Source organism: Nanorana parkeri, unplaced genomic scaffold, assembly GCF_000935625.1.
Source record: "Nanorana parkeri isolate BGI_ZX_2015 unplaced genomic scaffold, ASM93562v1 scaffold34, whole genome shotgun sequence".
NCBI lineage: Eukaryota > Metazoa > Chordata > Amphibia > Anura > Dicroglossidae > Nanorana > Nanorana parkeri.
In genome coordinates this window covers 2,651,594-2,673,984 of record NW_017306302.1, presented here as the reverse complement: position 1 = coordinate 2,673,984, position 22,391 = coordinate 2,651,594, and the positions used below count along the sequence as shown (strand labels likewise).

Below are 22,391 nucleotides of genomic sequence, written 5' to 3'. Positions count from 1 at the left end.
ATATACCTTGCTGTATAATATGCAGATAACACGATCACGCATTAGTGGCCGCCTTTTATCTCTTATCTCCACCCAACATCACAATTATTACTTTACTAGTCAAACAATAATAAGGCTGCCCCTACGTAAAGGGGAATCCAATTGGGGAGATTTCCCAATACTTTGTCTCCCAGAGACACAACAGGAAGTGGATATCCCCTCTTCCACAGTTGTCACCATAGCAGATGTCCCCATTGGATATTTGCCCTTGCTTCTGCTTTTAGGACAAATACAGATGACAAGTCTTCCCAGTGGGGGCACAGACTACAATAAAGAAACTGACATGCTTTAACTCTTCCTCACCCCACTATACACAACAAAATAAATGGCCTTGGATACATTTCACATCGTATAATGTTTTTTTTTTTACTGTTCTTACTCCAGTCTGCCCTATGTTCTACATTAAAGTAGGAACAGGTTTAGGGAAGTTGAATTCCTTCATGTTGTACTTAACTGCAACCTACTGTCTTTGCTTTATGTTAAACTCGGTTTCCCAGTCAGTATGCAATGCTTTTAATGATAAAATATATGTCTTTGTAGAGTGTAAAAAGGATATAATGTTCATCCAAGAGCTAGAAGTGCAATCCTGTGTCCACTCTAATACACAGTGACGTGTGCCTAATTCTGTTGCCTGAAAAGTAGCATTCTGTCTTTAGTTCATCAGATAAATGTGACATTTGTAGTCAGTCCCTGTGATGTAACCTATATTCTAGATTTTTAAATGCACAGTGGAAGACTCAACCATTAGATACCATAATACTAATATAAGTCATAACCTGCAGTAACCAATAGCTACAGACAACATTGCTTGTAGATGATGGTGGCATGCGTCTCTCAGAATATAACATACATTTGCACCAGGCATCAGTTTTATTATTGTTATCTTAAACTAGGGATACTGGTGGGCTTGGTGCATAACCTAGTTCACCAGAGTCCCCCAAGCTCACACAAAACTGTGACTAACGGACCCAGATCCTGGCCCAATCAGTTGCGTCAGGGGCATTCCTTGCCCCTTGTGATATGTAGCTGCAGTACGGGGAATGTCCCAGCTGCAACTGATTGGGCCAGGAGAGGGGTGTGTGTGAACTCTGGTGAACTGGGTTCACACCAAGCCCATAGATGTCACTGATTGAAACCTTGAGGCTAGGTTCACACCTAAATGATTCAGATGACGAGCTGTTTTCGCACGTTTTCGATCGCGCGTCTGTTGTAAACCGTCGCATGTTTTTCAATGCATAGAGATGTCTATGGGACCCAAATCGTGCGACAACCGCCCGAAAAAGCTCCTGCACCTTTTGGCGCGACAGGCGATTTTGGTCACGCGACAAACCGCAAAGGTGTGAACAGTCTCTATTGACATCAATGCAAATCTGTGTTTTTTTTGCATGATATCGCACAACTCAAACCGTGCGATGAATCGCCTAGGTGTGCACCAGCCCTCAAACTTAAAAGCTTGAAAATTCTATAATAGAATAACGTTCTATAGTTTTAAGGCACTCCTGTTGATTTTAAGTGGACATGAGCACTCCCTGAACAGCTTCATAAGATGTCCTTACTGGAGGTTCTGAGATAAGGAAGCAAGATGGCTGCTTCCACAGAGCGACACAGTGTAGAACAAGGCATGACAAGTCAGCAATGGGGAAAAGATTTCAGATCACAGGTAATACCAGTGACTAGTCCTTTGCCCTCTGCCTGAGTTTTTTTGGTTACAGGTTCCAGAGTTCAGTTGCTTTATAATTACTGGTCTGCGAGAGTTCACAGATCACTAACTAGTAGAAACAATAACATTTTTTGCTCAGCATAAACTGTGCACATTCACACTTTCACATTTGTGTTTGTCCCAGCACTTTGTGAAATGATGGGTTACCTTTATTCCAGTTTTTATCAATATTGCCAGCAGTGTCTTAGCTCTGAATACGTCCTTATTTCTGGGAAAGTGGTCTCTTATTGAGCTCCATGCAGAGGGGGCCTCTCATATGAAAACAGCACTCTCTAGTGGTGGCCAGGAACAGATTGTTGTCAGCAAAAATCAATGCAAACACGGAAGAAGAGGTTTTTGGAGGTTTCATTGAAAAATACAATGTACATCATATCTACATTAATTTATAGATCAAAGAAATACAATTTGTTCCTATTTAACCTGTTATGCCACTAAAGGTGTTTGTTTGGTTTTTTGTTATATACCATTTGCTTTTTAAGCTTTTGCCAGTTTTGTTTGCCCATTTTTAGTGTTGCATAACAAAATATTCAAAATGGTTTAATTTTTATTTATAAATAAGTTTGCCATGCTTTGTTCCAGAAATAAATTATTTTAGTGCCATTATAGACAAGATAAATCATGAACTTCTAACTCAGCTGCATGAGAGAAATCACTTGATTCCCCCATCTATAGTAAACAGTGTGGACGGAAGATACTCCCCTGCTGGTTATTTTTTTCTGATAGCCGGTGTTCTATCGGACGCTTGTTACATTGTCGCCCTGATGAAGGGATCCTGTGCGGTCCCGAAACGTCGCTATTTTGTACATGACAATTGACGATTGGTCCGATTTAAATGGACATCAAAGATATTTGTGTTGAGTGCTGGTGATTTCTGCTTTCCACTGTTTGTTGCACTGTGCCATCCGTGATTGTCACTGCGAGCACCACTACAAGTACTTGGGCCGGGAGCGCTGTGAGGAGTGCAGAGGGACTTACTATTTTCTATCGAAAGTTCTAACTGGTGACATCACATCCGGTGACTGCCCGGTGACAGCACCTTCTATAACCTACTACAGTTATATTTGTCCTAGGTAATAGAAGCCGATGAGCTGATAGCCGCGCAGTGGCTATTGCCTCATCGGATTCTATAATTTAGTCAATGGTTATATTATGCTACAGCGCCTGCGCGGCCACATGATTCTTTCTACAACCACAGTTGCCACTGCGCCTGCACGGCTATCGGCTTCTATAACCTAGGACAAATATACGTTTGTCCTAGGTTATAGAATCCGATGAGCCACTAGTGGCACAGTGGCAATAGTTGGACAGTTCGACAAGGATTTTCCACCCATGCGCCCTAGCACCATTTGCTGTACATCTCCTACTGGCAGTCACCGGATGTGACGTGCCCAGTCTGAGAGCTCAACAAGTCGGAGCTTTCAATAGAACACCGGCACCCACAGCTGTCAGAATACCTAAACAGTGACTGCAGTTGATTGGATATAGTCACTGTTCAGCCAACTTTTTCACCAGGCTCCTTTTTTTTTTTTATTTTTTTTTTTATTTTTGGAAGATTGTTGTGTCAGGTGGTGTCAACAGAGCTGCTTATGGCTAAAATTTTGGCTGTTTCCTATGAAATGCGAGCCGTGTATGGCCAGCTTTACAGTAAGTTAATGGACTTATTTCCCATTAAGTTGGGTATACACAGTTACATTTATTTTTGTTCAACCTGCGGGCTGAACGAAAAAAATAGAACAGATTTCTCCAGCTAAACTGCATGGATGGATGAATCTCCTGCCGGGTGCTTTGTATTCTGACAGCGGTGTCGGCCACTACCAGAATATCCGAACAGTGCTTCCGGCTGTTTGGCTACAAGCGCCCTTCAGCCGAAGATGTTCCAACATGTTCCCTTGGCAAAAGTCAGTCTAATGATCGACTTCTGTCAGGGGGATAGGGTCATCAATAGAGAAAATGTCAGCCAATTTCCTGTTGAATCGGCCAAATTGTGCTCCATGTGTACCCAGCTTTACTCGGATCTGTACTACCCAGTACATACTTTAATTTCAGAGACATAATCTAAAAGAAAATGGATTTTGCTTTTTCTGAAAATGTCTGTTACCTGGCTGTCTTTGACGTCTGTGGCTGTAATTCTGAGCGAAGTTACAGCTCCATATTTGCATATTTAATCTGGATCAATGAAGCAAAATGTATTGAAGCCAGAGAGCCAACTTGGAAGCCAGTCACATAAGTATTGTTGGAGGAAGATCAGCACTGTTATTTTACGTGTTCCCTCAGTAAAGGTGACCTGTTAAACTGCTCTTAGAGCACACGGAGAGGTCTGTAGCATTATTTTTGAGGTTTTTGTTCTTTTTAGAATTCTTGCCTGCTGCTGTTTTGGTTCAGTTTCCAGTTAGCACATTTTTTCAATTGATGAATAATACTGAAAGTAAAACGGATGTAATACAGACTACACATGCTCATTATTGAAAAGGTATGTAAAAGTAAAATGCATTACAACCCTGTGATTAAAGCTGAGGCATTACCCAAATGTAACCCAAAACTACCTCTTCCACTTTGAGAATGTCCCAGCAGTCATTTCTTCTTTTACCCCTTTTCCTGAAGTAAAATGCAGCTTCTATTACTTCAAATAATGTCATCCCCGGACCAAATTCTTGCAGTGGCAACTGCTTAGAGGTGGGATCAATAGTGTGCCCTATGTCAGTTTCTATTGACATAAGCACACCCCCCGAACTACATTTCCCGAGAGCCCTTTACACTTATGCTGTGTGGGCAGGTCATTGGGAGTCAAGGCAGCAGCATTGTTGGGCTGGGAAAGAAATTAATTTATAACAGCGCTGGCATTAATGGTTGCTAAAGACATTCAGACTCCACTGATCATTTGCTCAGCTTCAAAGCAGCAAATAGCAGTTGAGGAACACTGAGCTGTAAACAGGGGCTGGGAAATGTGATGTTCTGTAGTCCAGAAGGAGAGAACGTGGGCAGGGTGGACTGCTTGGAATGTCAGTGCTGCAGATAGTATTGGGACAAACTCCTTTGGCACCGAAGGTGAAAAGTCCAAAGTGCACTCCCTCTCATTCAGCTGTGAGCTACTTCAGCAGCGTAGGGGGCAAATCCTGTCCTTTTAGTACCCTCCTTCTGCTGAAGCAATCAAGGTGGCCGCTTCTTCTGCCTATCCTTCCATCCGGCCATGGTAGCAGAGACCGTGAGATACTTTTGTAATAGTAAATGTTCCAGATAAGGAGGAGCTCTAGGGTGCCAGTCCTCATGTGTACATAGGTGCTTTTTTTATGTTCACTAAAAAAAAAAAGCTACCTTTTGAAGTGCAGCTGCCCCCGCATTTCAAGGATGAACTGCTTGTTTATGTCTTGGGGAGCGATGTAAAGCACGTTTACCTACATGATCCCAGTTCCTACAGGCTCCAAGACTGGAGCCTGCAGCCTCTTACACTCTAATTTCCCCTAGACATAAATTAACTTTAGTGGGGGTAGACCCACTAAAAGGGTGGATTTTTTTAACCTGAAAATAGGCTTCATAAATATATATTAGAAATCCATGTGATTTTTAAGCACAGGTCAGTGTGTGGACCTTTCCTTCAGAGTACATAGGGAGTACCAAATGTTATATCCATATTGGCAAGGGGAGAGTCTTAGTACCTGGTTGGCTGAGGGAACCTGGTTATTTTTATTATATTAATCTGGAATCCTCATGAACCTGCAGTTTCTCAGTTTCTCTTTAATGAGTGCACAGGTTAATTGACATACCTTTAGTACAGGTGCCACATGCGTCCCTTTGGCTGTCTCTCTCTGGCCCACGGTCTGGAAACGCACACTGATAGCCGATCTGCGCTCGGTTATGGCTGGCTGACAGTGGATACGCTGGCCTCCAAGCCCAGTTCAGGCTCCCTTCTCTCCAGTAATTGTTTGCTAAGACCACTGGCGCCCTTGCAATCATTGACGTCAGGTGCCCACCTCCTCTGCAGTCATTGGTTGCCAGGACCGCCGCCGTCTCCTGCCTACCAATAAAGTAGGAAAATAAGGTATATGGAGATAATAATATAAAGGGGACAAACAATGTAAGGGGCACTCTAATGGGGACAACTAATAATTTGTTGCCCCTATCAGGGTTTCCCCTTTCATTGGTTGTCCCCATCAAGGTGTCCCCTTACATTAAGTACGAAAATAGGGGGCACCCTGATGGGGACAAATAATTTAAGGGCACACACTAATATGGACAACTAATTATTATTTATCCTCATCGGAGTGCTCCCTTACATTGGTTGCCCCCATCAGAGTATCCTCTTACATTAGTTGCCCCCATCAGAGTGCCCTCTTACATTAATTATGAAAGTTGGGGGTCACTCTGATGGGAGCAACCAATGTAAGGGGCACTCTGTTGTGGACAACTAATTATTAGTTGCATCCATCTGAGTGCCCCCTACATTAGTTGCCCCCTATCAGATTTTTCATCAATTTTTATATGTGCGTGTGTGCCTATGTACCTTCACTTGAGAAAATGTATTGCCTACCCGTCTTAGTAAGTATTTTGTGCTTCTGCCACAAGATCTAAAAATAAAGGTAATTGGTTTTCTTTGTGAAGGTATACTAGGTCCCATTCACTAGGAGGTGCTGTGTGATAAGCTATGTGCCATCCCCTCAGACACAGTCCAGAATCAGGACTTTGTGCCGTGGATGTGAAAGGATATCACTGCAGCACAGAGAGAAACAATGTATCTGAATAAAAGACATAAAGACTTCAAGTCTATCTATTGTTCACATGTATGAGTGTTACTTGTTACATGTACAATACAGAAGCTATGTCCGTCATTTTATGTGTTTCTACTTTGTAGCTCAACACACTTTATTCTACCAGAAGGAACTTTATCTCCTCAGCTCCCATTACTATATCAGAGGTTTTCCAGCTGTTTTTTTTTTTCTTTTTACAATCCTTGCCAGTCACAGCGTGGTGGGCTTTTTAGTGAATGCTTTCCAAATAACATAAAGGAAAGGATGATACAACTTTAGCAAAGAGTCATGTCATATGTTTGATCCCTGTAGTTGTAAAAGTAAATCACTAGTACACTATTCCCTAAAAATAACAAAAATCATTTTAAGACCCCAAAATGAAAGAACTCCAGGTATTTTTCAAATAAACCCTTGCAGTGGGGATACCCCAGCGCTGCAAGCATTAGGTGCTCTTTTTGGTCTAGGGACAAAATAAAGAAGATATACTCACCTGAACCTCGATCCTGTGGCAGTAACCGCTCACCTCTATCCCTCTCCACTACAGCTGTGGTATGTCCGTTGGCATCCAAGCATCTAATGGACCTGCATGAGACATGATGGTGGAGCTCAGGGGAGAAGAGGCAGTGGGGACTGGTCGAGCAGCCAGGTGGGACCGAGAATCAAGTGAGTTTCTTTATGTTCATCACTAGACCAAAACGAGCACTTAACCCTTGGACTGTGGGGGTAGCCCAACTGCCAGGGTTCATTAGAAAAATACATAGAGTTCTTCTTTAAAGAATACAAATAATATACATTAACATACACAATTTACTCCATTTATTCCAACTGTTACAGTAGTTGTGCAGCGTGTCTAAATATGACCATGCAGTCTAGGGCCTGGTTCACACCTGGGCGTTTTACAGCGCGTTCCTACACGCTGTAAAACGCTCAACATGTGAAAACCAATAATTGCCTATGGGCATGGTTCCCACCTGGGCGTTTTACAGCGCGTAGGAACGCGCCGCAAAACGCCCTACGCCCAAAGAAGTACAGGAGCTTCTTTTGGGTGTTTTGCCGCGCGTTTCCATTGGTGGGGGGGAATCATACCGCCAGTGAAACGCGTGTTTCACTGAACGAAAAAAACGCAAAAAAAAAACTAGCATAAAAAAATGCTCAGGTGTGAACCCAGCCTAACAGGCACCAGAAATGACCCAGTGCACACACAAATTCACAAATAGTCCTTCCTGCTCCCTCCCCTTCTCTGCTATACAAGTCTGTGTGAGGAAGCTTTTCCTGAGGGGTGTGGCTGTTATTGAGCTCTGCCAGCACAGAGCACTGCAGTGATAGGGCAGGAAATGGCAAATTATTCACAAATCCTACCATGTAAGAGTATAGAACTGTAAACTGATTTAATAAAAATGTGATTCCATAATTAGGCTTTAAATGTTAATTTAAAGTCCAAATGGTAATGCATAAGGGAGAATTTAAGTTATATGCACATGGTATGGCACATCATGGCTGAAAACTTAAAATTGGTATGCATGTTTAATTGGATTTGCTGACTGGTAGGAAGTGCAGAGACCCATTTTGGAGAGGGGTTGTGCCACGTCATTCACTACCATTTGGGATAGAGTAGGGAATTGTTGTGATACCACAAGCTGTCCCATAATTACTTTGTTTGTGAAAAAGCGTTATGCTGCAATGTTTATGGTTATAGATGCACCCTAAAGCCACTTGTGCTTTGCCTATGCCGGGCCACGTGGCAAGCAGCACATGCTCAACTTTGATTTTGCTCATCACTCCAATTGGCTGCCAGGAGCAAAAAAACCAACAAAACCTCAGATGTCTGTTTTGGGAGAGCATTTGATCCCCACCAAATGCTGTGGCGGAGGAGTGAAAGATAAATATGCTCCCACTGGGACTTCCACTAAAGCTGAAGAGTTGTACCAGCTCTTCTCCTGGACTGAAATTGCTTACTCTGATTTTGCTGCACACTGTGAGCTTCTCCTAATGTGCATGTCACGGTACCATGCACAGGTGTCCCCAAACCGCATGCAGGTACCTACGCAGGAAGACCACACACGTATGACCGCACTGGACAAGGCAAATGTGTTATATCCAGTTTATTGTAAACAGCACAACCAAATAAAACACCCAAAAGCAAACATGAATAATTAACGTGACACCAACTAAATATAACCACCAACACCTACAACATATAACAGGAGCAAATAGCTTAATACAGTTAACAAAAACAGGACTACAAGCAGATATCAGGACTTAGGTCTATAATCAGGTGACAGGACTTGGGACTCAGGATACACGGGAAATAGGACTACAAACGGGGTTCAGGGGTCAGGACTCTCAGGAAACAGGGTTCAGGACTCACAGGAAACAATACCGAGCCATCGTCCTGACTGCAGGGAGGGTTTAAATACCCTCCCAGGAAGCGCCAGGTGATGGCTAAGTGCCGGCAGCTGGGAGACACCTGCAGGTGAGCACTGGAGCTGCTTGCCCGTTTCATTCGTTTTGATTTCAGTTCTTTCAATCATGGCTGCTCAGTATGGCATATGGGCATTGACTAGGGTGGTCTGCATGCAATGCCACTCCTTCAGACCGACAGCCACCTGTCAAGGCATTTTAATAGTTGCATAACGCCTGCCAAGAGCCAGCCCACTGCTTGAATTAGAGTTGAGTGCTTTAGGGAGGAGTACTGAGGCAGGGTGATGTGATGTTTTCAGAAAAAGCTATGTTCGGCACCCTACTGGCCCCTCCCAGTTATGATCTGCCTACATTTCATAGAGGTGAAGTGAATGGAGTTCCCTGAATGAAAACCACATTCACTGTTAGAATTCCCTTCATTTGAGTAGAAAATGTTTCATCCTGCTTTTTCCATCTTTTTCATCACTACGGTGGGAAGCCATCATGCTTTGACCCCATTAACTATTAGAAAATCAAACATTGAAAAAAGCAAATTTTTTTCGTATGAATTCTACTGGTGTACGGCCATTTTAACACCAATGACAGCCTCAGTGGCCCACCGCACTTTGTCATCATGTGACACCGGCAGAGTTAAATATGATTTATGTCTCTTAGCTGAGGAATTATGGATGAGCTATAAAAGCATGCCTGTGTATTTTAGAAGAAATGGATATCTTCTATGCTTCATGGCTTCATGCAAATGGTAAAGTGCTCATGGAAATATTCCACCTAATTCCCCCGGATTATTTTAGATTGAACCTCTAAAATTAGCTTTAAAACGCGGACGCCGGCGATTACACGGTATATGGAAAAAGCTGATTAAAGAAGTGTGACAAAGGCGGAATTGAATCCTCCATGCTTTTATTTAACCTGAGCTCCGGTCTGTTTTCCATGTAAACAGAGAATCTCCCATTATCTGCCCTGAATAATGGCGACCTGAGTCCCGAGCTGTCACTTTTATAAATGAATGGCCACGCATGTCATATATAGCTTAAGGTCCTCAGCGCAGCCATTACTTGGAAATAATCGTTTGAAGTGGGATAAGAAAGCATGGAGCACAAATGCTTTTATGAGTATAATCCTACATCTCAGATTTCTACCCTCGTTTATAGATGGAGCACTTCATGCCCATATGCCCTTTGGTGGGAAAAAAGGTGAGGAGCTTTGTAATATATAGCTGGAGAATGGTGGATGAGCAGAGGGGGAGATTCCTTAAAGGGTTTCTAAAGCCTCCGGTTTTTTTTTGCATATATCTACTGCTAGCAAGCAGTAGATATATGCAAAAAGTTTTTTTATTTTTTTAAACACTTTAACAGTGGTTTAAACGTACCTGTGTCTTCGCTGCGCGCTCCCGTCAGAAAATTGTAAACTGCTCGGGCGGGCGCATGCGCAGTTCGTAAATTTCGGCCGGGAGACGAGGAGAGACGCAAGGTAAGTCTATGGGCGCGTGCACCCGCATGCAGACACCGTGGGGCAGGAAGTAACAGCAAGGACAGAGGAGTCAGCGCTGGATCGGAGAGCCGCCGCACTGCTGGAGGGAAAGATGAAAACATCAGGAAAGCAGATCGGATTAAGAGACATCATTTAAGGCAAGTGCTGACATTAACATTGGGGGGAGAGAGAAAAAAATTGACTTTAATGTCACTTTAACCACTTCACGACCAGAACTTTATTTTTTTCCGTTTTTTACGCGTATGTTAAAACCCTCAATTATTTTCTGAAAACAAAATAAATGGTAGATGCAATTTTGTTATGTTGTAAAATATTCACACTCATGCTTATCAAATATGTGTTTTTAAGAAACAAATCGACCAAAATGAATTTTAGTGCGCATTTTTTTTGTAAAAAACAAAAGGTCACATTGTGTAAGTAGATACCAAACAATATGTCAAGCCTTAAATCCATTTCCACCTTTTGCAGAGGTATTTTTAAAAAACATGCCCACAATATACACCGAGCGTACATGAAGCAGGCATATGCAGTTGCTGTAAATGAACACAGAAACGTATGTTTTCTGTTAGCTTTCCTCTTCATATCCTCATAGAAATGGCCGCCTCTGTGCTCTGCAAGCAATATGTTTATATTACAACTGAGCTCTCCCTCGCTCCCCGCACAGTGTATTGTGTGCACAGTATCACATGGAGGGGGGCAGCTGTTTACAGCCTGCTTTACAGTCCTACCCCGGTGTCAGACTTCTGCGGAGCAAAGTATCCTGCGGAGAAAATGTTTAATTTGTAGGATTCAGGCCACAAAAAAATGAAGAAAGCCTGCAATGTGAGTGATGAATATGTGCACACATATACATCATTACTGCACCTCTACATTACCACAATAAATGCTAATCACTTACAGAGGTGGAAATAACTTTAAAATTAGGCGTGCCCCCGCAATGGTGAAAAACTATGGTACTCACAACTGTCCATAGGTGATACATTAAAAGCCTTTACTGCTCATTAATGTAACAATGAATGAAGGCACTAGAAATATTCACCTGACTCTAACATTCATGGTGATACCTAACGTGTTCTGCAGCCACAGTATACATACAGATGCATGCCCTACACGTGTTTGCATTTGCATGTAGATGGATGGAGGCGTTATGGACCCATCACTATAGGTAGCCAGATGAGCATCAGTCTTATAGGGCCTTCCTTATCATCTTGAATTGTATTGTGATTGTAATGTCTTCCTTATATTGTAAAGCACTGCGCAAACTGTTGGCGCTATATAAATCCTGTATAATAATAATAATATATCTGCCCACATCCGTTCAGGTCAGTAAAAGTGGGACCTGGACGCTAACAACCCTGGAAGTGAGTGGATATTCGTACACATGAAAGTGGGTGGATATAGGCAGATGCACATCTGCTTGCATTCGGCCACCGAATTGGGTTGTATATTTGTATTGATTTCCCTGTGCATTAGTGATCATCTCTGTTGTAAATACAGGATAGTATACATTATCACTATTGGTTCTAAACTAGACCTGTATTTTATGTCATTTAAATACAGTGGGATTTACTGCACATTTTTATTTTTAAAGTGATTTACATAAAGCACTCTCATATTCACCATAGAAAATGACCACACACTGATGTCCATGTACCCTTTTGGGGTACAAGAAAGCTCCTCTTAATTTTTCCAAAGGTCCACATATATATACTTGCTGTATCCCGGACGAATATCATGGTAAAAAGATTAATATGGGCCCAGGATGGCCTTTAAAGGTTACTTGTTGCAGAAGCTTGAGTAGAAGATGACCTTATCCTTCTTCATTCTCCTGACACGGGATATACTAATAAACTGACACTCCACGTCCACGTCTCAGTTGTGAGTCAATTAAGGTGCGGTGACTCACTCACGATATCGGCACTCCGTGCTGTATTTGTTCCTCTTTCTTCATCAGGGAACTATAATAAACTCTTTCCTCTAGTGGACGGGAGATTTGCAGGTTTCTGTAGCCAGGAGCACTGACTGGGAGAGGAAAACAGGAACAGAATACGGACAATGTCAGAGTGTGACATGTGTGGGAATATGAGTCTGCCGTTTTATGTAAATTATGAATGTCCAATCCCTCTGTAGTAAGGTGCAGGCATCATTGAACGTTACATAAATAATAGAAGGAAACAACTTCCTGTTGCTGTATATTGACGGAGTCCTCCCTGGATGGAAGCACAGTTGTAATGAGCAACAGTGAAATGCATTGCTCTCTATCAATGGAATCATAACCCTGAAATGGGGATATAACTGCCCTAATGAATATCAACACTCCTGTAAATGTCCATAGTAATAAATGTAACACTTTAAGCATCAGTACTACGTTGCTGGATTTTTCTTAAAGATCAACTGTAGGAAGATATAAAAGACAAATTCATGCAGCTCTGTAATCATTAATACATCAGTAAATGTGCTTTTAAAATACAAACAGTGAAAGTATCTGAATCTGACCTGGTAATACCCTCTTGCAGTCACTTTACAAGAAGGCATTCAGTTCATATGCTAACAAAGGACATGCTCATAGGAGGAGAAAGTAGAGTGACAGAAAGAGGAACTCAACGCTGTGCTGCTTCTTTTACTGTCCATTCTTGATCTGAGTTCAGAGGAAAAGGGTTGAAGGATGCTGGACATCATACTGAGGACATATAACTGCAAAACATTACTGAGGGAAAATCTGAATTGACGGTGAAGCTGTTAATCTATTCATTTTTATCTTGTGTTCTTTTTTACTAGAGTTCTGCTATAAAAGAAACTTGTGTGCTCTTAATAATCTGGGACCTGCTATTGCTGATGACATTGCTATGTTTGCTGTCTTCTAGTCTCTGGCCTCAATTCTGACTTAGAACAAGCATTGTAGTCATAGTTAAAGCTTAAAGGAGAACTATGGGGTCAGTGTTTTTCCCCATAGTTCTCCTTAGGGTAACGGGAGGACACAAACTAGCGTCCTCCGGCTACCCTAAGCTCAGTATACCGGGAGCTGCAGCTCGCGGTATACTGAGACCCCGCAGCCGGAGCGGATCTCGACGTAGATGACGGGATCCGCCCAGCTGCGTGAGTGACAGCTGGCTCTGCCTATCTAGAGGCAGAGCCAGCTGTACCCGCCCCCTCCCCCGTCCGTTCCGCCAGTCAGCGATGGCAGATCGGAGCGGGGAGAGGGGAATCCAGCCCTCCCCCTGTCACGGCAGAGAGCCGTGACAGGATCCAGAGGTGAGCGAACCTGGTATGTGTTCGCTCACCTCCCGATCTACTGAGCCGACCTGTGACAGTCTCATTGTCACAGGTCTGCTAGAACTATGAGGTGAGTGGAAATCACTTTAACTGTAGGCTTTGCCTCTCCCTCTCCCTTATAAGCCCCCCAGTCATTTTTGCTTTTTTTTGTTTTTTTGTTCTTTTCTGAAATCTTCTGCTCAGTCATATGAGGCGATGAGTTTTCTTTAACTCCTTTGGGCACTGAGTGGTCTTTAATGATGCATTGAACAGTGCCATTCCCTGCCTCGTTATATATGTCAGCACAGGGAGCTGTGATGACGTCTCCTCAGGGGTGGTCTCATGACACCCTGTACTGACAGGAAGAAGGTTGAATGACACTTTGTGTCTTCAAATAAATGAACTGGTATGAAAATAAACATCTATGCTCTCCATCTCTGTTAACATGTTCCATGTGTTATGTATTGCTATAAAGCACAATTTACAGTATATGACCCATCTGGTCTGCTGCTGTCTTGGTGTTGCTATGCAGGGAATTTCAGATGACTAATATAAATACATACTCAGCTACTTATACCTACGTTCTTTAATAATCATCGTCATTTTTTTGTACGGCACATTAAAGAACAAATAACTGCATTTGTTTTTCTCTGGTGTTCAGAAGTTTCAGTTTCATTGCAAGTCTTTTTTTTCTTCTAAATTGTTACAATACTAATAATGTAATTTACTCTTTGTTTTTTAATTTGCAGACAAAGTTTGCACGATTTAGTGGTACAAATGTGGAAACCGATTTTGTGGAAGTGCCATCCCAGATGCTAGAGAATTGGGTGTGGGAGAAAGAGGCTTTGCAGAGAATGTCCAGACATTACATAGATGGCAACCCCATTCCTGATGAACTGCTGGACAAATTAATAGAGTCCAGACTGGCTAATACAGGTAAAACATTCATGCTATATTAGTGTATATTTATCACAGCACTTAGTGCTATAGCATAGCTGTCATTTCATAGAGGAGCTTTGAAACTTGGGACACTTTGGGGTCTATTTGTAAACCATGGATGAACATTTGTTTTGGGAGAATAATGCCAAAAATAAACTTTCTTAAACAATTTTTTCCAATTTGTGTATTGTGATGTAATACTACCTTATTTAATAATAAGTGTAGATTATTATTACTGTCCGCATCTTTCTGTCCAAGTACCAATCACTCTCCTCATTTCTTGTCCTGCTGTCCGAAGGATAGAAGGTGCGTTGACATTTCTCCAACATGGTCACAGACAACAATGAAAGCCTGGTAGACTTAGTCCATCCAAAACAAAAAAAAAGGTTTAGCTGGTGTTAGGCTGTGTGTAAACATGACTGATAAACCTGGCTTGCTGTGTGATAATGGTACTATGTAATGAAGGATAAGAACAATGAGGGACTCATTCCTTATTTCTAGGTGTGCTGGTGCGTTGTGCTGCCGTTCACTTTGAATGGCAACCCAGCCCATTACACACTGGTCGTGCGTTGCACTGTGCAGCACAGCACAGTACTACAACAGTGTGCATTCTAGTGCTCTGCAGTGATAAAAATCGTGCATGCATCCTGTACTGTCTAGTGTGAGCGAAACACGGGGCTACTGTGCCTAGCGTGAGCTGAGCACGGGGCTACTGTGCCTAGCGTGAGCTGAGCACGGGGCTACTGTGCCTAGCGTGAGCTGAGCACAGGGCTACTGTGCCCGGTGTGAGCTGAACACGGGGCTGCTGTGCCTAGCGTGAGCTGAGCACAGGGCTACTGTGCCCGGTGTGAGCTGAACACGGGGCTGCTGTGCCCGGTGTGAGCTGAACACGGGGCTGCTGTGCCCGGTGTGAGCTGAACACGGGGCTGCTGTGCCCGGTGTGAGCTGAACACGGGGCTGCTGTAAGTTATGATTGAAGTATGTCTGCAAGGTATCTGTGGAGTGTCTATATGCTGATGCGTTGAATGTAATACACTTTTTTTTTTTTTCATAATTCCCTCCGCACGTTCCGGTAGGCCCAGCACGCGGATATTATTGCGGCGTAGCTGGTTTCCGGTATGTACTGCCTTATCTTATAGGCCCTGGAGCTGCCGTTGTAGCCGTTGTACCTCGTTCGAGTCCGCCCGCGTGGTCTCCTCCACCTGCGAAATCCGGGCCTCCACCTCTCCCATGCGCGTTCGGAATTTATCCATATCCTGGCGCAGAAAGCTTACATCAGCTGAGAGGGAATCGATTTTGTTTGTGAGCGCCTCTTTACAGGAGGTGATTGCCTCCAGGATGTCAGAGCTAGTAGGTGAGGGGGACAGATCCTCCGAGCCGCCGGTCTGTGTGCTCACCGACATCTTGCTGCACTCCGCCAACACAGCCAAGATGGCCGCCTCCGAGACTCCACGAGGCCTGCCTCCCGAGGAGCGAGTCGATCTGCTCTTATTGCGTCTCATGTAGCCCAGTTCTGAGAAGGCGATCTCAATCAGGAGGTGTTCCGGTTCGCCTGAACCCAGGTAGATCTCAGAAAATCAGTACCAGGATAGTATCAGGATATTATATGGAGCGGAGCTGTTCTGGCACACGTCTGCTCGGGATCACATGCTGGCCACGCCCCCGAATGTAATACACTTTAGTCTCATTACTAACTAGCTCTTTATTGTGATAAACATCCTTGCCAGTTGCTGTAATAAAACTGTTTTCAGGGTGGCGCTGATTGTACACAATGGAAACATCTGTAGAGAGTTTTTGTCAAACGAAACCTGTTTAGTTTAGGCCCCGTTCACATTGAGCGATTTTTATCGCGTGGTAATTCCCGCGATATCGCGGCTATTTACCGCGCGATATCGCTCTTCAATGCATCTCAATGGGGCAAAGGGTCCTGCTGTCGCGGGTCGTGTGTCGCTACAGCAGGACCCTTTTTGGAGCGGATTTTGCCGCAATTCTCGCTTGCTCAATGCAAGCATTTGCGTGATATCGCGCAATGTGAACGGGGCCTAACGGGATAGAGGAACATCAAAGGGATCATCAGAGCAGCCAATCAGAAATCAGTGTTCGTGGATGTCAGTAAACTGTTTTTGAAGTCAGAGGTTTAAAGGGGGGAATCGGAGAATCACCATGAGGAGAGTTGTGAAGAAACCTAGAGACACATACTATAGGTGCAAATATAGATTAAACATATATGCTGGGTGTATGGAATGTCTGTTCTTTGCTAGTGTCCTTGTCATCATATTCCTTATCATCATCATGAAGATGGAGGTCTACATAGGAAGAGACTCACAGGGCTTTTATTTTTATTTTGAATATTCTCTGTTAAAGGTGAACTATGGGGTTAGGGCTTTTCCCTGACCCCATCATGTCTGGATCTGCCCAGCTGCGTGAGTGACAGCTGGCTCTGCCTATCTCGAGGCAGAGCCAGCTGTACCCTCCCCCGTCCGTTCCGCCAGTCAGCGATGGAGGATCGGAGCAGGGAGGGGGGAATCAAGCCCCTCCCCCTGTCACGGCAGAGAGCCGTGACAGGATTGAGAAGTGAGCGAACGCCGGTATGTGTTCGCTCACTTCCCGATCTACTGAGCCGACCTTTGACAGTTTCATTGTCACACATCGGATAGAAATATGAGGTGAGTGAAAAGCACTCGTCTCATAGTTCTCCTTTAAGACTGTTTCTGTTCCTCTATTTCTGGGATCCAGTAAACGCTACACTCTCTGGAACAGAACCGAGGTTGCCTGGATATTGCTGGAAAATTGCATTCTACATACCCCCCTATAAATATATTCATAGAAGCAAAAAGGTTTTATCAGACTGTGTTTCATGAAAAGTCGCAGGTACTGGCGCCTGTGTCATTCACGTTTCTATCTATATTCATTTTTATATATTATAACTACAATGTGTACAGGTGTGACCTGTCCCCTAAACGATCATTTCTGGAATACGTTCCTTATGGTTCATATCCTTCATTACATAGTAACATTATCACACTGGTAGCCAGGTTTATCAGTCATGTTTACGCACGGCCTAACACCAGCTAAACCTTTTTTACCCTGGATAGACATGGAAAGAGTCAATAGTTCTACCAGTTTTTTTTTTGTTCTCTGTAACCACCTCACTTTCTATCCTTCCTGACAGCCTGTGACAGCAGGACAAGAAATAAGGAGAGTGATTGTCACCTGACCTATTTGAATATAAGAAAAGTGTTTTCTGTCCCCACTGAAAAGATTTCCTATCATTTCCTTCTCCGACAAGAAGTAAGGAGAAATTTCCATGATAGGGCACAAAGCATAAAAAAAACCTGACAACGGTTCCCCTTCTATCAAAAACTAAAATAATGTTTTGAGTGGATTTAGGCTTGAAATCATTTTTAGCTGATGAACATGAATACTGTTTTAATACAAACTATGTACAGAAGGCACACCAATATAGTAGTGATGGTCATAAAATGACATGCAGCTGTACTTGTGTGCTAAGGAGCCGTTCTAAATTAATTGCAACACATAACGTGCTTAATGTATGTTGCAGTAACGCGTGTTACTGTGATGCCATGAGTTTGGAGTCAGCGTAGCATGTGTTGGCAAGATTATATATACATGTAAGCCTGATCCCTTTTAGCTGTCTTTCTAAAAATTGCAAAGACTCCTTTTTGAGACGTTTCTCAGTGTGTCTGTGAAGGTTCTCATTCATCCAGGTTATGGTATATCTGTAAAAAATAAGTCAAGGCAACTGGACTTTCTGTATTTTTCTTGAAGACGTTTCACTGGTCATCCAACCAGCTTTCTCAATTCAGAATGACTTGTACAAAAATCTGTTAGTCACAACCAGGTGGTGATTGTATTTGCATAATTGGAGTCTAGGAGGTGTTGAAACAGCATTGTATGTGGCACACAATAGATGTCTCCCCCCCCCCACCTCTTGGCTTCTCCATTTTTACATAAATGGCCTCTTTCACACCTCTTTTGAACCAGTCCTCGTCCCTGTCTAGGATGTGTACTTGACTGTCTTCAAAGGAGTGACCTTTTTCCTTTTAGGTGTAGATATACTGCCGAATCCTGACCGGAAGGTTTGGCTCTTCTTTGCTGTGCCATACGCTGGTGTACCTGCTGTTTTGTTTCACCGACATACAATTCTGGGCACTCCTCACTGCACTGGACTGCATACACAGTGTTGCTCATCTTGTGTTTTGGCGTTGGGTCTTTTGGGTTTTCAGAATTGTATGTCGGTGAAACAAAACAGCAGCTACACCAGCGCATGGCACAGCATAGAAGAGCCAAACCCTCTGGTCAGGATTCAGCAGTATATCTACATCTAAAGAAAAAAGGTCACTCCTTTGATTACAGTCAAGTACACATCCTAGACAGGGAGGAGGACTGGTTTAAAAGAGGTGTGAAATAGGCCATTTATGTAAAAATGGAGAAGCCAAGCTTGAATAGAGGTGGGGGGAGGGGGAGCATTTATTGTCTGCCACATACAATGCTGTTTTAACACCTCTCTGGGCAGCTTTTTAACACCTAGCTCCAATTATGCTAATGCAATCACCACCTGGTTGTGACTAACAGGTTATGTGGCTTGGAGCCACACTCCCCATATTTATTCCCAGATAATTTTTGTACAAGTCATTCTGAATTGAGAAAGCTGGTTGGGTGACCAGTGAAACGTCATCAAGAAAAATACAGCAAGTCCAGTTGCCTTGACTTACTTTTTTTTTTTACAGATGTCTCAGTGTGGACCTGGTAGTAACGGAGAAAGATCACCAGTCATATCTACAAGTACCTTTTCGTCTTCTTATCGATACCTATATCCCTATGTAGCCCCTTGGCTCCTAGACCAAGAATGTACATAGCCCCTCAAAGTCTCTGCAAGTTATGATTACTAGGTGTAGAGCTGTTCACACCATCAGTGCTGGTCTGCATTGCCTAATGGAGTTCCAGTGCAAAGGCAAGGAAATTATCCTTTGTTTCAGTTCACACCAATATGCTGAAAAAATATAGGACATGTAGTATTTTTGCACAGTGCATTCCAATGTGCTACAAAGTGTTCCAAAGTGCTGCAGTGCACGATAAAAAAGGGGCTATAAAAAGTATAGTGCAACACGTGTTAAAAATGCATTGCACAGCGCATGGTAGTGTGAGTTAACCACATGGCAGCCCACGGTAACCCATGCACTGGTGGGAATGAGTCTTTATCACCAGCCATGAGGTGAATGTTGACACCATCGGTATTTTTTAGGCCAGGCGAGGTTCACTGTAAGACAATCGTTCTGTTTCTTTAGACAAAACTCTTCTCTGTTATGAAATGGTCTTTTTTCTTATACAGAAATACCGTTACAGGTAATGTATCACCTTATGTTTATAATTGTGAACATGTAATATTCATAATTTGAAGTAAAATCAGTGCAAAGTAATAACTTACATTATGTCTACAAAACAAGTCACCGTTATTTAAACATATCTCAGTGTACCATTGTGTCTTATCAGGTCTCCTGACTCTTCGTCAGATCGTTCTCAGTAAACTTGACCAATCTCTGCACACAAAGCCGTCTGCTGACACAGCCAGTGAATATGCCAAGTTCTCGGAGGAGATTCTAGGGATCTCTGCCACACCAGGTATAGTACAATGTAACTGTTGGTGGAGCTAGCATATGTGGTCTGGTATTATCTTTAGACTCGAGGCAGCTCCCTATCATACAGGTTATGCCATGAGTCCCTGAAGTATTTCAAAGAATTTGTGAAGATTGAGAGTGTAACAAATAAATGATTAGTCCAGGATAGATGTATTATTCTTGATAAAAGGTCAATAAAGATTCGCCATTTCGAGGGATCTCGACTCCCCCTTTCTCAGGGCTTTAACTGGTGGTGATTGATGACAATACTGAGCAGTGTGGGCAAGAAATCAAAGATTATAATGACAGTGTGGGCACCAGATCCACACCAGGTAAAGTATAACTGCTCCTTGTGTCATTGTAGTGCCTTATACTCAAAGGACTACATGTGTTAAAGGTACTCTGGCATGGCAAGATATTATACAATACAACCTGCTAGGTGCAAGCGTGTGACAACGTAACACTGCATGAAGCACTCGTGAAAATAATTTTCTTCAATGGATAAATGGCAAATGATTTGCCAGATTCCCTATTGTTCTGTATTCCTAATGCACAGGTAAGTGACCGCTAGGGGTTTACAGGACATAGGAAGCTGCCTGATATGCACTGTACATTGGCCTGTTCACATGAGATCAGGTCCTGATCAGCAGACGTGGAGCTGCTGATGCAGTGTGTTTTTGGCCGCGTTCCAGCAAAAAAAAAAAAAAATTTTGCTGGAGTGGGGCTGTTAGTATGTTAGCTGCAACGCAGTGCGTTTTTGACGCGTTTGCGTATCCGGGCCGTTTCCGGACCTGACAAAATGTGACATGCAGTATTTTTTCTGTCGTAAGCTGAACGGACTGCGCACGTAAGAACTGGAGCCCATAAAACACATAGGGATACATTGGGATGCATTTTGAGTGCAGCAGCGTACGGAGCCGGTCAGCACACAAAACGGACGTCGTGTGAACAGGCCCTCATACCTGCCGAGCTCCTCACCTAAGCAAATCTCAGAGTTCAAATGAGAGAGACTGCAGTGCTTGCATCCCTTTAGAATTGAATAAGCCTTAGCAAATATCTCCACATAAACAAAACTTCTGTTGTAGGGAATGCCTCTAGGAAAAATTATTAAGCATTTCACACAAGCAGAACATCTCTAGGTGGCCCTATTGCAAGGATGTGACAGTTGTATACGTTACATTATTTAGATGAAAGTTGAGTTTTTCTCTAATTATTGTAAAGAACAGCAAGGTAACAACACTGCTGAAGTGCACATGCCAAGCACACCAAATAGTATAGGTACTGACAAGGGGACTTGGCCTAGGACTGCACATGTGACTTAGGGCCCGGTCACACAATAGTGTTGCGCTAAACACACAGGATCTATTAATTTAGTACACGCCATCGCACAGCACATGGTACCACATGCTACGTGTGCTGGTATGTTGGCTTTCCCTTAATTCTCAATGGCACCTCTTTGCACTCCTGGTGGGTGTGCGCTGCAGCGCAGTGCAACATGTGATGCCAAAATGACGTGTTTTGCCTTGCTAAGAGGTGACAAAAAGGAATGCATGCTCTACAATGTATCACTACAAGGCAATGCAACATATGCCTGTGGGGGGATACGTTGCCATAACATTGAGAATGAATGCCAATGCAACACACCAGCTCACTAAGTGTGCAGTACCGTGCGATGTACAGTTTGCACAACACTGTGGTGTAAATGGGCCCTAAATCTCTTTCCTACTGAGAGATTTAACTACTTATTGTCCATCATCTCATTAGCAGGACACTAATCTTAATGTGTTGCAAATTAGTTTACTGTCAACAGGCCGATAAATCTCTTAGTTGCATAGAGATTTACGGCCTTTGTTGATGGGTTTGGACTTGTGCTGATGGGCAAATGCAGCTTGCTTTTGATGTCAGATGGGGACACCGCATTGACAGTTGGCCTCCTTCTGACTTGCATTTAGCATTCTTCAAACTGCTTCTGCTTATTTGAGACTTATATGGAAAGATAAGCATTTCTGACACAAACAAAAGGCCATTGACACGGGCTCCTTAGTTCCAACCTAAATGTTGGGAAGGGTGCTCCTTAATCTTGACTTGAAGAGGAGTTAAGAGCTTGTGTAAGGCATGGGGCTAGGGTCCACAGGGATCAATTTGAAG

At 43.2% G+C, this 22,391-nt stretch overlaps 1 protein-coding gene across 1 annotated transcript in view; it reads left to right on the top strand.

Moving 5' to 3' along the window:
- The window catches only part of NLN (neurolysin), a 51,221-nt gene that overhangs the window by 23,777 nt on the left and 5,053 nt on the right, over positions 1 to 22,391 (top strand). Inside the window, exons 10-11 of the mRNA XM_018569139.1 lie at positions 14,415 to 14,601; positions 20,119 to 20,247. Coding sequence (XP_018424641.1) covers positions 14,415 to 14,601; positions 20,119 to 20,247 — 316 coding nt within the window. The remainder of the gene's footprint in view (positions 1 to 14,414; positions 14,602 to 20,118; positions 20,248 to 22,391) is intronic.